This window comes from Falco punctatus (genome assembly GCF_963210335.1).
Source record: "Falco punctatus genome assembly, chromosome: 1".
NCBI classification, from domain to species: Eukaryota; Metazoa; Chordata; class Aves; order Falconiformes; family Falconidae; genus Falco; species Falco punctatus.
The window spans coordinates 107,484,741-107,500,513 of NC_137580.1; the positions used below are offsets into that span (position 1 = coordinate 107,484,741).

The 15,773-nt window shown below is 39.5% G+C and overlaps 1 protein-coding gene across 1 annotated transcript; it reads left to right on the forward strand.

Annotated features, from left to right (window-relative positions):
* Window positions 1-364: 364 nt before the first annotated feature.
* Window positions 365-15,570, forward strand: SLC13A2 (solute carrier family 13 member 2). The gene is made up of 12 exons (XM_080379896.1): window positions 365-2,096; window positions 5,258-5,386; window positions 5,731-5,867; window positions 6,956-7,182; window positions 8,084-8,264; window positions 8,486-8,608; window positions 9,472-9,693; window positions 9,796-9,887; window positions 10,475-10,596; window positions 12,635-12,796; window positions 13,772-13,909; window positions 14,678-15,570. The coding sequence occupies exons 1-12, from the start codon at window positions 1,995-1,997 to the stop codon at window positions 14,807-14,809; spliced, it is 1,767 nt and encodes a 588-aa protein (XP_080236022.1). The 5' UTR covers window positions 365-1,994; the 3' UTR covers window positions 14,810-15,570.
* The last annotated feature ends 203 nt before the right edge of the window (window positions 15,571-15,773 follow it).

The following is a 15,773-nucleotide window of genomic DNA, read 5'->3' on the forward strand; positions in this document are numbered from 1 at the left end:
AGAACACAATTCAGAGTATTAGATTAACCCATTTATATAAACTGGAGTAGTTCCACATCCGTGTAAATAGCATCCCTCCTTTGACACCACTGAGGGAACGTTAACAGGCTACAAGTGAAGCTCTAATAAACCCCCCCGAAGACACAAACCACACATTTTGCAGTAACACACCTACAGAGCTCCTTTATAGCGTCTTTGAAAGGAACAGTACTTACCTAGCACTGGAAACCACTGCTGTGGATGTGCTGCTTCTAAAGAACAGGCAGGGTTTGTTAGCTGAGGCCCTTCTGTGTTGTTGGGCTGCAGCTGGAGGCCAGCCTTCACGTTCCAGCTATGTGAAAATGCAGCGTCCTCCTAGATTTTCCTTGCAACCTTAGGACATAAGAGTAGAAAGTAGAAAAATTACTTTGCCATTGGCTGATTTTGTCACTGCGTCTTTTCAGACACTAATTCAACATTAAGTGGATGCAAAAATGTCAGGGAACATAATCCATTTAAAAGCTCTTTCTCATTGTTTTTGTACCAAAGGTGAAATGCTAAAGCTCAGGATCGGCAGCTCTGTAACATGAGGCTGTTTCTTGTGAGCAATATGCCTAAGTCAAGCTTGCAAGGAAGCTATGAGTGGCAACAAACGCCACTTTTTCAATCATAAGGGTGTTATTGAAAGCAAGCAAGTCACGGCAGAAAAGGGATGGGAGAGAGAAATAGTAGAAGCTATTTGTGCAGCTGGCATCATATGACCTAATGTCTCTGCTTCCTCTGTTTCTCTTTCTGTCTCTGCTTGAGTAAGCTCTAAACAGCGCTAAGACAATTTATACCAGTAAAATGGAAATGTTATCATCATTATCTGAAGCATGCGGTTACATGATCTATCAAATAAAGACATCAAAGTGACGTTAACAAGACGCTCCCTTTGGAATTAAAAAGTTGAGTTCCGTTCCTGCTCAGTATTTACAGAACCAAGTAATTCACTGCTTAGATTTTGGAAGTTTCTTGCAACTGGCACAAGAATTGCTGGGAATTTCCCAGTAGCACTTCCCCCTGCAAGCTACCAAACCCGTGCCTATAAACCTGCAAGATCAGAGAGGTGAAAAAAATAGCCCAGTGTCTGCAAAGTGATGCCCTGTAGCCAAGTCTTTCCCAATCCACTGAGATATAACAGGCTAGGTCAGAAAGAGTACTAGCTTCCCTCTTTGGCCCTAAGCCTTTCTTATGTATATTTATGTGTATATATATATATTCTTCTATATACATATTGGGCTGCCATGTGGGAGGAACTGAATTCTGACCAGACCTTAACATTTCCCCTGCTGCCCTTTGAGTAGAAGAAAATAGAATTGTCATGAGGGTCATCCTTGGACTGCATGAAAATGGGTGCCCCTGCTCCCAGGTGGGAAGGACCGTAAGTCCTTAAGTCCCTTCTTGCGTGGGGACTTGATGTGGCATCTGGTGACAGGGGCTCTGCTCTAGTGGATTTTGCTACTCAAAGAATTTCTCAGCGAATACGACGATGTTTATATAACATTTTGTGTAGATGTTTCTAATCTCTGTATTTGAGTATTACAGGTGCAGATGTGTTTTCCAGTACTCTACATATTTTTAAAACTAATTTCAACCTATTATGGGAGGAGCAGATTCTTTTTTTTATAGGAGGAATAACAGTACCTATTCAAAGAAGGCATTATTAAAGACCAAAACTAATATTCTTTAAAAATGTGTAGGTCAATTCCAGGATGCTTTTAATAAAACTACTTGGTCCACAAAGAGTTAATTCTCTCCCAGATTTATCAGGTATAGGGACGATTGTCTTAAGAAAGTTCCTGGTCTGACACTCTTGCTGTCCCCTCCCTTCTTTGTTCTCTTCCTTCTTTCTCTGATTACAGTTCCAAAAACAACACCCAACCTCCTGAGGTCAATGGTTAATATTCCCGAGTGTTTATATAGTCTCCAGCAGTAGAGTTCAGGCCTTTCAGCACTGGGCTAGCTCCAGCACCATGGCTGGCTTCTTGCAGATGACCCTGGCCTTCAGGAAATATCTGATCATAGTGTTTGTACCCCTTTTGTTTCTTCCTCTGCCTCTGGCTGTTCCTACCAAGGTAAGAATTTTTTTAAATTGATTTGAGAGCCAAATCTCTCCTTAGAGTTGTTCTTTTTAAGTGACAGTGCTGAAGAGAACGTACAGATTCTTTCTCAGAGGCACCTCCTTCATTTATTGCTTGAAGATTTTTTATTTTTTTTTCTGAGCAGACCCCTTTGACTACTGATAGGGGGGGAATATAAAAGCGATGGGACATAGATGGATGGACAGGTACACCTGTGACTGCATATGCTAGAAGACTGCTCAGTGATGTGCAATTTTGTAACTTTTGTTTTGCATCTAACTGATTTAGCAAAGGATTTTCTATGCTGAAGCTCATACGTGTGAACCTAAATTACAATCTAAAGCTCAATTTTAATCCCTCTTCTGTTTTTCAAAAAATATTCAGTCCACATTTTCTTCTACTTCTTTTCATGTTGTCATTGCCAGATAGAAGAGGCATTTTTCTTGGTCAGATGGACAAAGCATTCTGATACATAAGGATGAAATAATATGTATTTCACTCTCTTTTAGCATATTTCTGTAAGAATCTTTCCAAACCATGTATAAAATTTAAAATGTCAAGCATTGGAAGACACTTTGCTAAGGATTCCTTCAGGAAAAATTAACTACAAAAACCTGTAGTAGTGGGGCAGGTATTTCTGAGGCATTGATCATTTAACTACAGCACTGTGAGCAGGCAGACTGCCAGCGTTCTGCCCCTTCTTCGCTCTTGCTTATTTCTTGCACTCCCAGTCTCTTCATGCAGACGGATCGAATCTGGTCTTCAGGTCTCTTATTACAGTCCCAGCATCATTAAATAGCTAGTCCCAATCTACTCCTCCTGTCACTGCTCTTTGGATGTCAACTCCTAGCCCTTTCCTCTGGTTTCTGCTTGCCTGCTTGTCTCCTGATCCCTGCTGACTCCCAGTTTCTAGTCTCCTTCGATAAACTTCATTCTTCATTCCACTAGCACTTACCTGCCTTTTTATGCAACTTGTTCCAAAGCTTTTTCTTCCTCACAGCTCTTTTTCTGAGTGTTATCAGAGACTTTGGAGCTATGACCAGAGGACTGCAAGCAAGAACGAGTAGCGCTAGCCTGAGGTGAAATGTGGTAACTGATCAGCCGTGTCCTCCTATTCCCTTGCTATGCAAATAAATAGCTTAAACTATCACTTAAAAGCTTACTAAGAAGAAAACCAGAAAAAGTACTTTTTTGCTAGTTAACTTTCCGTAGGCAAAAGAGTTACTGAAGTTAAGAGATCTGGATCAGAAAAGTTCTAAGCAGCCAGAGAGATGCGGGTGGGTGGGTTTGTTTTGTTTTCTTTTTCCTCCTGAGGCCACGAGTTCAAACTTACTTGCTCAAGTCATTGTCACCATGCAATAAGTATTGCCTGTGGAATGGATTCGTCAGTCTCAGTTCAGTTCCTCTTTGAAAATGACTCTCTGGTTTCTATGTAGTCAGCTACAACAGAAAACTTTAAAATGTCCTGGACATTTCCCTTTGCTATCTCTAAGAAGATTTTTTTGTGTTAGAATTGTGCATCGTGGTACTGCTAAGCAGGAAAAGCTGGTACCTTAGCATGCAGAGTTGTAAGCAGACAATTTACAGGATGGAATTTCACATTTTTCTCTTCTGCTGAGCTATTAACCTGTCCCATAATGACATAGCACTGGGCACTAAACTATTACAAATGAACACAAACAATGCTAAAGATTTTAATGACAGAGGAATGTCCTTACAGGACAACTGACTTTGTGGAAAGCCTCATTCCAGCTTTTACTGAGAGCCTGTTCACAGCAGGCTGGAAGAGACTAGCACTGTGCCTATGATACATGTTCCAAAGTCCTACTACGGTCTCTCAAAAGGCATCTCTTAACAAAAATGGGAGAAAAAGGATCATCAAAATGGAAAACAGCTTTCAGTGTTTGATGGGATGCATAGTCAAGGTTCTTACCGCTCTCATTCAGAAATAAGGCTCAGAAAAGCATCTTTTCATTTCTTAATGAATCTCTTCCAGCTTTACTTCTCCAACCCTGCTGCTCTGGCAATTTAACACGCAGATTGCTATCTTCTTCTCTCCTCCAGACTACTCACAGCTGCTTCATCCTTTCCCTTCACCGACTCTGTAACTTCCATGCCATGTTCAGAAGACCTGAGCATGTTCTAAAGCATCACAAGTTTGATCCCGCCAGCCGTTCTTCCAGCTCCTTGGATTAATCCTCTGTAATCTGGCCATTATAATTTCCACCTCTTCATGGTTTCCTCAGTAAGGATCATCACTACATTTTCTTCATACTGTCCAGTATATTTTAGCAGACATCCTTGATTCAAGACCACACAACCACTTTTTCCTTCCTTTGAATTTGCTGACACCCATTGCTGTTCAAGTTTCAAAACAAGGAAGGCACTGTAGCCTGCAATGTTACTTTTCCTGTCTTTCTTCATCAGCCCAGCCATATGAAAATGCATTGTGACAATTTATTTTTAACCTCTTTAGTGTATAGGGACTGAATTAAATGTTTTTATATAAATTTGGAGTGGTTGTCCAACAGAACTAAAGCAATGTTTTCTCAGAAAAAGAGTAACATACTTTCTTCAAAGAAACAAGACAAAGTCAGTGGAAGCTGATCTGTGACCAGTTTGTCAGTGAGCCTTTTAAAGTCTGTACTACGTTTAAAATCCAATTAAAAATAGATGGAAGTATTTACAGTATAAGGAATCCAGGCTGTTGAAATTTGTTGGGGTTCACTTGGGCCAAGTCCAGAAATGTGAAGAAAAAGATGGAGAAACCTTGACTGGATCAGTAACTATTTCTGCAACTCAAAGACAGAAATACATAAAAAGAAATTACCACCATCAGCAAAATCAAGAAGTCTGTGCAGGGACTGCCAATCCCTTATCATGAAGGGTTCAAAGTAATCAATTTGTTTCTTTTCCTAAGTGTCTTTTTTTCCCCATGGGGGGCCCCCATCTTTGCCTCACAGGTCTGGCAAGGTTTTGGAACAGTTTGTCATTTGATCTGCATAGGTAGCAAGATAGACGGGAGAGAAAGATAGAAAATAACCTTGTCTCTAATCCCTTTATCAGGCAATGAATATAATTATGGGCTGTTGCCTTCTCAAAGCCTAAGTGAGATGTACCGTCTGTTCTGACTACACGTACTCTTCTTCTGTCAGGAGGCCCAATGCGGTTATGTTATCATAGTGATGGCACTGTTTTGGTGCACGGAAGCCTTGCCGTTGGCTGTCACAGCTCTCTTTCCTGTCCTGCTGTTTCCACTAATGAATATCATGGATTCAACAACAGTAAGAGATCTTATTCTATACATGTTTGCCTATGTATTTATTGGTCAGCTTCTCCCAGTCTGGGATTATTTTCGTGGTGATTTCCAGAGTGTAATGCAAAGAAGAGAGAATTGCAGTATTGTTACACGGGGAATTGGCTGTCCTCCTCCCCATGGAACAGAAATTGCATGAGCCTAGAGCGAGCTCTGGGGCGAGCGGCTAATCTGAAATCCAAGCAAATTCACTGTTTAGATGCAATCCATAGTTACTTCGTGCTAATGTCTTTGGAACAAGATCCTCCCTCAGAAAATGCCTTCTCCCTTGGCTTCTTGTCATTATTTTCTCTCCCTTGTTCCATGTTACAGGTCTGCCGGGAGTACCTGAAGGACACCAATATGCTTTTTATTGGGGGACTGCTGATGGCCATTGCTATTGAGAACTGGCACCTACACAAGCGCGTTGCTCTGAGAGTCTTGCTTATCACTGGTGTCAGACCAGCCCTGTGAGTAACAGTTGTAAAAATGCTGGGGGAAAAAGGACTTTATGGCATTAGTTCCTATCTCTGAGTTGCCTGTAGTCTCCTATATGAATCTGCAAATCATAGCCTACAAATGCTTCTCTACAGTCCAAGTGAGTTAGCGCCTGAGCAAACCTTGCAAATGGGGATCCTTTGATGTGTTACAGACCTGGTGCATCTTTTTTGAATTCCAAATGGCTTTAGGTGGAGAAATAACAACAAGCAAGTCGACGCTGAAAAGGCAAGGGTGCTGCTAGGCTTGGCCAAAAGCACAGCTTTAAACAATCAGGAAAGACTACAGCCAAAATGCAGAAAACTTATACACTTTACTAACTGTTACACTGATTGAAAGAGAAGAGAAAATATGGGGATGTTTGTTTTGAAAACAACAAATATTTACCAGACTAGAACTTTAAGCTATACAGAGGCTACATGGCCCTATTTAATCTGTCTCAGATCATAAGAAGAGGGAATACTGAAGGAAATTACAAAGCAATAGAATAAAAATGCATACAAGATAAAGCCCTTTTGATCTAATATATAATCTACATCTCATCTAAAGAATCATTTTGAGACAAATAACAGAGTAATACTGAAACAAGGATTAGAATTTTATATGAGTAAGAAGAGAATCTTAAATAATAGAGGTGGATAAAACTACAAAAAAAAAAAGAGATCATCCTCCTTATGGCTTAAATTGATTGCCATTTGAGATCAAATTCAGCTTATAATTCCTCTTTGAAATATATTATAATACAGTAACATGTTATTAAGATGATATGTCTTCCTCAGAAGCAGGATACTGACTAGATAAACTGTTTTCTCCAAGATACCTGCTTCCATTTTCCTAGTTGTAAGAATGTAGAAGCACAACTGGCTGAAATTGCAAAAAATAAAAAATTGCTTTAAATCTCACTGTGTCATTTACAAAGCAAACTAGCTAAGAGGATGTGCCAGGTGTGAATTGTGGAAGCATTTTCCAAACCCAGCATTTGTAACCAAAACTTTGTACCTAAAAAAAGGTATTGCAGCACTGAGATCTGAACTGACTTTTCAAATCCTTTTCATCTCAGACTTCTCATGGGCTTCATGGCTGTGACCGCCTTCTTGTCGATGTGGATCAGCAATACAGCCACCACTGCCATGATGGTCCCAATAGCACAAGCAGTGTTGGAACAGTTGCACAAGTCAGAAACGGAGTCTAGCACAGCTGGCCAAGCATCTGAAAACATCAATAAAGCCTTTGAACTGCAGGAAGAGCCAACTAAACCAGATAGCTCCAAAGAAGCAGAGGAAAAAGGTGAGTGGGTTATGGGTATTTTTCTCTTTGGGGTAATGAAAGATGACCTGATGCCTTCTTCACTGTAATTATAGTCGCAAGTAAAGTCTAAAAGAAGAATGTACCTAAAGCATCCTGACTGTATCAAAGAACATTTATGAGGCTCTTCCATGAACCAGACAAAAGCACAATAAGATCTACTGACTTGGCTGAAGTTAGAAATATATTGAAAATATGAAGAGAAGGTAACTAATCAATGAAACAACAAAATGTACAAATTCTCCCCTAGCTGAAGCCTTATATTGGGCTTGATATTTCCCTATATATTTATGTTAGTTCAATTATTATCTACTGTGTAACTTATCAGATAAGGGAGTTCCAGAGGGAAAATTCCTGGCCTGTTTCATGCCAGAAGGTCAGGGATTAAAATGATCTTTCTAATCCAAAGATATACAATCATGCAACAATCTCTCTTTACCAGCTGTCTTGCCCTCTTCCCATCTTTGAGACAACTCAAATGTTTCTGAGTGTAAATCTTAGTGCCGGCAGTCAGGTGCTGATACGGAAAGAGTTCCTTTCAGTTCACCTCCTTTGACTCTGCTGTACCTCCCCGAATTCTTGCCTCTCTCCCTACCATGTGCAGTTCAGACATTGCCCTAGTTCACTGAGAAGTGTCAGCAGTATGTTCAGACTTTATCACACATTTCAACTTCTCTTCTTCCGAAAAACTGCTCTGTATCAAGACAACCAGTGAAAATGGACAGAGGATCAAATAATTAACAATGTCAGCCTTAAAATGAGGATATTTGGCTCCTTCAGCTTTGAGTCCATTGTGTCCTAGCCTTGAAATACTGAATTACACAGGCACATCTTCTATCCAAGCTATCTTCTGTAACTCTTTTGTTCCTGTCTTGGGACCTAGGGAATAGTCATGTCCTGACAGTCGAGGAAGACAGAAAGAGAAATGAAAGTCTACTAGAGGAGAAACACAAGAAATTCTGCAAGGGAATGTCTCTCTGTATTTGCTACTCAGCCAGTATTGGAGGGATTGCAACTCTGACCGGGACAACACCAAACCTGGTACTGCAAGGACAAGTTGATGAGTAAGTCTGGTTGAATTTGGGATTACATAGCTCCTAAAACTGCATCATTCTGCTACAGCTGACTTCCAGCCAACACAGAGAAGGAAAACTATCAATTTGGTAACTTTGTCAGTAACTTCTCTTCCTTACTGGGCCTCACTACCTCCACTTTTCTGAATCATTAATTAAATACAGAAGAGAGTGCAGAATTTTGGATGCTAATAGCCATCTGCATTTTACAGGCTCTTTCCTAACAACGGCAACATCATCAACTTTGCTTCTTGGTTCTCCTTTGCCTTCCCCACCATGATCGTGTTACTGGTTTTGACATGGATTTGGCTGCAGATACTGTACTTGGGCTTTAAGTAAGTAGCCTTTACGCACTGTAGTACAGCTGACAGGCCTGTTGTCAAGTACTCATTACATGTTGTAACACAAGTGATACTTTTATAGATGAGCCGGTGCTTGAGAGTCAGACAGCGAGTGGCAAAGTCCTCACCTATGACAGAGACTATCAGAACTTAGCATACTAAGTGCCTGTTAAAATACTGCGACATTTTCTCCAAGGAACCTGACCAAACCCAGCCAAATATACTCTGTAGATGAAAATAGGAAGCTAAACTTCATATAACCCGTTCTGCAGTATTGCTTTCATGTCCTGAAAGATTGTTGTGCTTCAAACCAGGAAATTGATTTCTACATACAGCTGGTAAATACCTTTGCAATGAGAGTTGCTACAGACCTAGAGGATTAGTATTGTGCCAGTTCCCAATGCTAATCACCCCATACAACCGGCTTGCATTACCTACCTGTTGAATACTTAGCCTATCACTTTTGTATTATCCCTAACCTCCTTTCTTTTAAATGGACAGAGCACTGTAGTACCTGAAATGGTACATACATTCATCTTCAAATTCCTTTTTCAAAATTCTCCTTTTCTATCTTTTTAAAAAGCTTCAGAACTGTTTACTCCCTGGTGATCATATAGCCTTGTTAATCACACTGACATTGTCATTATTTCCCCATATGTTCAGGTAGCACACCTGTTTATATTTACATCATGAGCTTTCAGGGGCAGGAAGCTCCATTCTCAATAACATATATAATTTCTATATGCATATATAAATACATATATCTAAAAGACAATATGACTAGTATAAAATTTAGATTCTTAACTCTGAGGACATCTGGCAGATTTATCTGATGCTTCTTGTCCATTTTCTTCTAGTTTTCCAAAGAATTTTGGTTGTGCTGCAAATGCCTCTGCAAAGGCTAAAGAGCAACGGGCCTATGAAATTATCAAAGAAGAGACCAAGAAATTGGGCTCAATGAAATTTGCTGAGATAGTCGTTTTGATCCTCTTCGTACTACTGGTAGTGCTCTGGTTTACCAGAGACCCTGGTTTCATACCAGGTTGGGCAACAGTTCTTTTCAACAAAAATGATACAAGGTATCACCACCTCTCCTCCTCACTTTGAATAAAGATGAAGTAGGCTAGATTTCATAAAAATGAAAACAGTGCTAGACTGAATGTCTGACTGATCTATTGCAGCTATGTCACTGATGCTACAGTTGCCATCTTCATTTCAATTTTGTTGTTCATCATTCCTTCCAACATTTCTAAAAATGACAAACAACAAACAGGTAAGTTTGCTGAAGGCATCAAAAATCAACTGTCAGAATAAGTACATGGGAAGTTTTACATTTTAGATTTACAAAGGAAATTTAAAACATTAAACAAGATTTCAAACTGCTCTTTCTGCATAGCTACATCTGTATGCTTTAGGCTAGGCAATGCACATATCCCATAAAAGTTCTCTGTTTCTTGTAATTTAACTAAGTAGGAAAGTCTTATCTCAGCAGTGTTCCAGACACTAGGATGCACACAGGTAAAAGCTTCTGAAGCTGGAGTCTTCAGGAGAGAATACATGACGTAACAGAAACACATACAGTTCTGCAGATACGTTGCCATACTTTTAATTCACTCTGACCTGTATTCTACTATAGCTCTTGGAGCAACTACAGATCATTCATTAGTATTTTTGCAAGTCAAGTTTTAAAATCTTTGTTGATGAAGCTCTCATCATTTGCTTTAGGAGATAATTCCACAGTCTACTTGATCTTGCTGACAGAAGTGTTTCCTGATGTTCAGACTAAACTCACCTCCCACAAAGAGGTCCTCTTTTCTTTGGAGAATGTAACATGGCTTACAAAATCTTTCTGGATTTCAGGCAGCAAGTCAAAGATCCAAGCACCTCCAGCTCTCTTGGACTGGAAGGCAGTTCACCAGAAAATGCCATGGAACATAGTGTTTCTTCTGGGAGGTGGCTTTGCCTTAGCCAAAGGCAGTGAGGTAACACTGCTTACCTGGTATTTGTGTCTTCCTGGGTGTTTTCCATCTCGCTTTTCACGCATGCTCTCCCAGAACGCAAGGGGGCACGCTGGTAGCACCAAACTTGCATTTATTCAGCTAGTGGCAGTAGGACAGACTTCACCATCCTTAGGAGTCCTGCGATTAGAACAAATCTTTATTGTTGTTTTATGCAACTGGGATGGTGCTACCAATCAAGGCAGCATGATTAACTGTGTTTTCTAGAAAAGTGGATTATTAAGAAACTACCCCGGCACATTAAAGGTTCTATTAAATAAAACTTAATTGATGCAGCACGCGTGAGGAGAGAATGCGCCCAGGATGGGTCTACAAACTATTTCAAACAAACTACTTCAAACAAATTACTTATGGAAATATGATTTAAATTAAACTACTGGAAGACAAATGTAGAGCTAGCTAGAGAACCTTCAGGAGCAGATAAAAATTTCCAGCTACAGAGCCCAGTGCTACAAATTATTTTTCCGTAATGACCTAGATGATGGAACAGACAATACGTTTGTTAAATCTAGAGACAATAAATAAATTGGGAAAGGCTTCAAGTGCCTGGAAATACTAGTTTAGAATTCAAACATCACAATGACCTGTACAAGTGTTTCTAGAAAAGAAGGATGCAACTCAGTATGGGGAATATGAAGAAATAACCAAGTATCACAAGTGCAAGATGTGGAAGTGACTGGATAAGTTTTAAAGCTGCTCATGTACCTTATTCTAATCAATATTTTCATGTTTCTACTGAGAAAAAAGTAAACAATTGAAAAGTATAGGTAGGACCATCATACATAAGACATAAAATATAAACCTTCCACTCAGGACTGGTAAGTCCTCAGGTACAGTAATGTATTCAGTTGTGTATATGTGGGCTGGATGTGGGGATAGATGTGGGGATATATGAATAGTTTAGAGGAAGGGAGTAAGAATGATCAGATCTCTGGGAAACATGTCTGGAAAAGGAAAGACTCAAGAAATTACATTAATTTATTCTCAAATAAGTAATAAAATACATAAAAGCTGCTGCAGAAAGGAAGATAGTGTATTTTTTTATTTCTGATGGTACTAAAGGGCTTAAATTGCAGCAAAGGAGATTTAGGTTAAGCAGAAAGAAAATGTTCCAACTGTAAAGATAGTTAAGTGAAAAAATTACCTGGGGAGATTGTGGAAACTTCATTGCTGGAGATTTTTAACAGCAAGTTTGAAAAACATCTATCAGTAATAATTTAGGTAGAGCTGATCCGGCCCTAGGACAAGGAATCAGACTAGTCCTTTCAGGACAGATTCCAACCCCTCTGTGAGATAGCACTTTTCAGTGTCAGAAAAGTCAGGTTGACTTTACCAAGACATGAAGCAGGGCGGACATAAAGAAGAATGGTGGTTGCAAAACCAGTAAGAAAGCTAGGTTGTAATGCATGAAGCAGCAAGACAGGCACAATTAGGATATGTTCTCTTGAGAAGAACAGCTGAGTAATAATGATGGCTGAACTACAGCCCAGAATGGTAGGGAAGATGCTGGTATTTTCTGGTGACTGAGAAAAATGAAAGGTATGAGAAGCTTCAGATAGTTGATCGAGATCTCAGACAATGTGATGAAGTTCCATTAAACTGATAGAATATCTGCAAAGATGTATGAAGGTATTTTAGACAGTGAGTTCAAAGATCTTTGTTTAGGTTAAGAAAAAAATAAATCCCTGAATATTCATCATGTACAACTAATGGCCTAAACAGAGAAATAATTAATTGCTATCAATAACATACTGTAAATGTAGTATCATCTTCATTCAAATTCTTTGGAAGGGAAAGCATGTTTATTTTTATTTAACCTACCAAATGATCATGTCTATCATCATTGCCCTCTTGCATGTTTTTCTACAGAAAGCAGTTTGTTTGAGAACTTTCATAAGAAGGGAAGGTAGAATTAGTATGAGATGTGGCTTGTCAGGCCAATGTGACAGGGCTACTTCTTCTCCAGCCTACTATCTCAACAGACCTCTTTCCTCTGTTACAGGTATCTGGTCTGTCTTCATGGTTAGGTAGCAAACTGACACCTCTGCAGCAAATCCCTCATCCAGCTATTGTCCTCCTCTTGTGTCTCCTTATTGCCACTTTCACTGAGTGCACCAGCAATGTGGCCACCACTACCCTCTTCCTCCCTATTCTGGCTTCACTGGTAAGTTCCAGCATTTCAAAATGATCTTAGAAGAGCTTTCAACTCTTCTCCAAGCATGTGTCTGCTCAATTATAAAAACTAACTGACTGACATAGCCAAACACTGGTTCATGTATCTGATCAGGAATACAAGACTTAATAAAATATACATATATGTATGTGCATGCATGTATATTCACACACACTGTGCTTAGTTCAACCTTTCTAAAATCATTGCTGGTGAAAAGTAAAGGTATTACATTCATTGGCGTATTAGACTTTGCCTTCTGGCCTAAACAACCTCATGAAGTCACTGCCAGCTGTACTTGTTTTTTCCTATTTGTTCTGCATACAGACAGCAATAGCAGCAGCATTTGCTTCCCTGAAACATTCCATTACTGTATTTCACTCCGACCACTAGCCTTCCAGAAGTCTCTGAAGGTGATAGCATTAGTCAAGCTCTATGACCTAATTCAGACTTTTTTGCATTTCCACAGAAGATTCCTGTTGCTGGGGTAGACATAGTTCTGCAGCATGAAAAGCTGGTTCCAGACAGAAACTGGAATAAGTTCTACCAAAATATTTTTGCGTAGGCCACAGACTCCGGCTAACCCCTAAACTGATCCACTCACCTTCAGAGCTTGGGCTACCCTGTTTCCTCTGATCATTTATTTTTTGTTTTAACCATTTTGAAGCCACTCTACCTTTTTTTCCTGGTTGTGGATTTGAATCAACCATTATTACTAATTTATACTGCAACAGTGATCAGATTCCACAATCAGAAACACAAAGCACTGACCGCAAAATCAAGTCTTGCATTTGCTGCATAAAGACATTGGCTAGAAGTTTCTGAAACAGAACCAAAATATGAGTGGCTGCAGTGTCTGTGAAAGATTAAGTCTTCTGACTTGGACAAATATAATCAGTCTTCTGCCAAAAGGTTTCTATGCATTTTTGTATATCAAAACCACCATCTTTGCTCTTCTTTCTTGGATAGGCTGAAGCAATCTGCCTCAATCCACTCTATGTCATGCTGCCCTGTACACTTTCTGCATCGTTGGCATTCATGCTCCCAGTGGCCACTCCACCCAATGCCATTGTCTTCTCATATGGACAGCTCAAGGTTATAGATATGGTGAGCAAAAGTGCATTCTTTTCAGAATTTCCATCACTAGTTTTGATCTTTCCTTTTTCTAATATTGGCTCTTCTTGAAAGAGTGTTAGAAACTCACTGTACTCAGCCGATGTCAAATGGAAAGAAGAACATACATGTGTGAATTAATAAAGGGTGACACTGACTCTTTATACTCAGAGCCTTATAAAGATGCTATTGAGCTTTTAAAGAACAACCAAAGCCTCTTGAAGATGTTCCAATAATATCTTGCTGTCAATGAGAAATGGCAATGACTAACTGTTTGAAAAGCCCAAATGTAGATCATAGGGATGTCAAAGAGTCCCATCATCTAGACAGTCCTTCTGCAGGGACTAGGGGAAAGCCCAGCACATCTCACTGGGCTGCCCTGATGCCCTTTGTTGCTGTCTTAGGGAAAGATGGACAAGGACGCCATGTCTCTTGATAACTGCTCTTAACTTATAATTGACTCAAGAAGAAATCCAAAGTAACATTAGAGACAGATGCCAGGTCAGATGAGAAAGTCCTACATAAGTGGATTGAAAGGATTTCAGGACTTCTAGTTTAAGAGTTTTACCCAATGGAAACTCATTTTCCCCTAATACAAATTATATTTGTGAAGAAAACCAGCTTAAATGTAATTTGATGAAGGTCTGATGGAGTTGTGAAAAAAGGCCAAAGAGAAAATCTAACCATACAAACAATCCTAATCAGCAAGGGAGGAAAAAAGTGCTCAGTTCAACTAATAACACTTCTCTTTTATAATTCTAGGCCAAAGCTGGGTTTGTGCTCAACATTCTAGGAGTTCTGACGATAACTCTAGCCATCAACACCTGGGGTTCATCTTTGTTCCAACTGCAAACTTTCCCATCTTGGGCAAATAGGACAGGTACATGCCCGTAAAATGGAGAGGCCAGGGAACCAAGAGCTGCTTCTGTCAGAACTGCAATGAGAGCAAGACTATCACCTACACAAGTTTTGCCAAGGCAGTAGTTAAGAGACAGGCCTGTTCTGTGGAAAAGGACAAGCCATCCACAAGCAAAATTGTTCAGTTGATAACAGCAATAAAATTGCCTAACAGTGCTGTTCAGCGGGCAATTCTGTTACCCCAGCAGTAAGATGAGGTAATCTTGGGCTTTTCAACTGTTCCAAGTATCTTTAGATTTTCTGTCTCTGCAGGGGTATTTTCCCCAAGTGCTTTTCAGGCTCTGCCTGTAAAGACTGCAATCTGCAATGAGAAGGAGAGATGTGCGTGTATAAAAGGAAGGACGGAGACTCTACATTCCTGATTTCATGCATATGTCTGTGTATTGTCACAACTAATATGACTATTCACCTGTATACGAATATACAGACCTCTGTGTATATGTTCAAAATGTACATGATTGTTATATACTCTATGGGCATTCCCAGCAAGGCATGTGTTGTATGATTACAGACAAATCACATACTGTAAGCTTGTTATATTACTTTGAAATGTATTTATTTGCAGTCTACTTGTTATGAATGTAAAAGACCATTTTTTCCTAGAACATCTGTCCCATTGTTATTTATGTAAGATTACAGCCTGCAAGGTCATGATACGAATATCAATATTCTCTTGAGAAGGGGAGAATCCCTGTGTCCTAGAATGTTTATGATTGAAGTAAAGATTTTTTTTTATGCACCTCTGTGTTAAGGAGATTTTTCCTAATATGTATCACTGTTTCTACTTCTGTCTTCCATGTATGAACTACTTGCCTGTGTGCTTACTTAAAATACCTTCAAATAACCAGAGAAGTTAGCATAACTGATTTTCTCTTATCATTAAAGTAGTAATTACTTTATTATTAAGAGTCCAATTTTCTTGGAATCTGAAAACCAAGAT

Bases quoted from the DNA above. Each gene is read 5' to 3' on its own strand.
- SLC13A2 (XM_080379896.1), top strand. From the start codon at position 1,995: ATGGCTGGCTTCTTGCAGATGACCCTGGCCTTCAGGAAATATCTGATC. The intron at 8,265-8,485 runs GTAAGTCTGGTT...TGCATTTTACAG, and splicing joins CTGCAAGGACAAGTTGATGA to GCTCTTTCCTAACAACGGCA. The intron at 10,597-12,634 runs GTAACACTGCTT...CCTCTGTTACAG, and splicing joins CCTTAGCCAAAGGCAGTGAG to GTATCTGGTCTGTCTTCATG.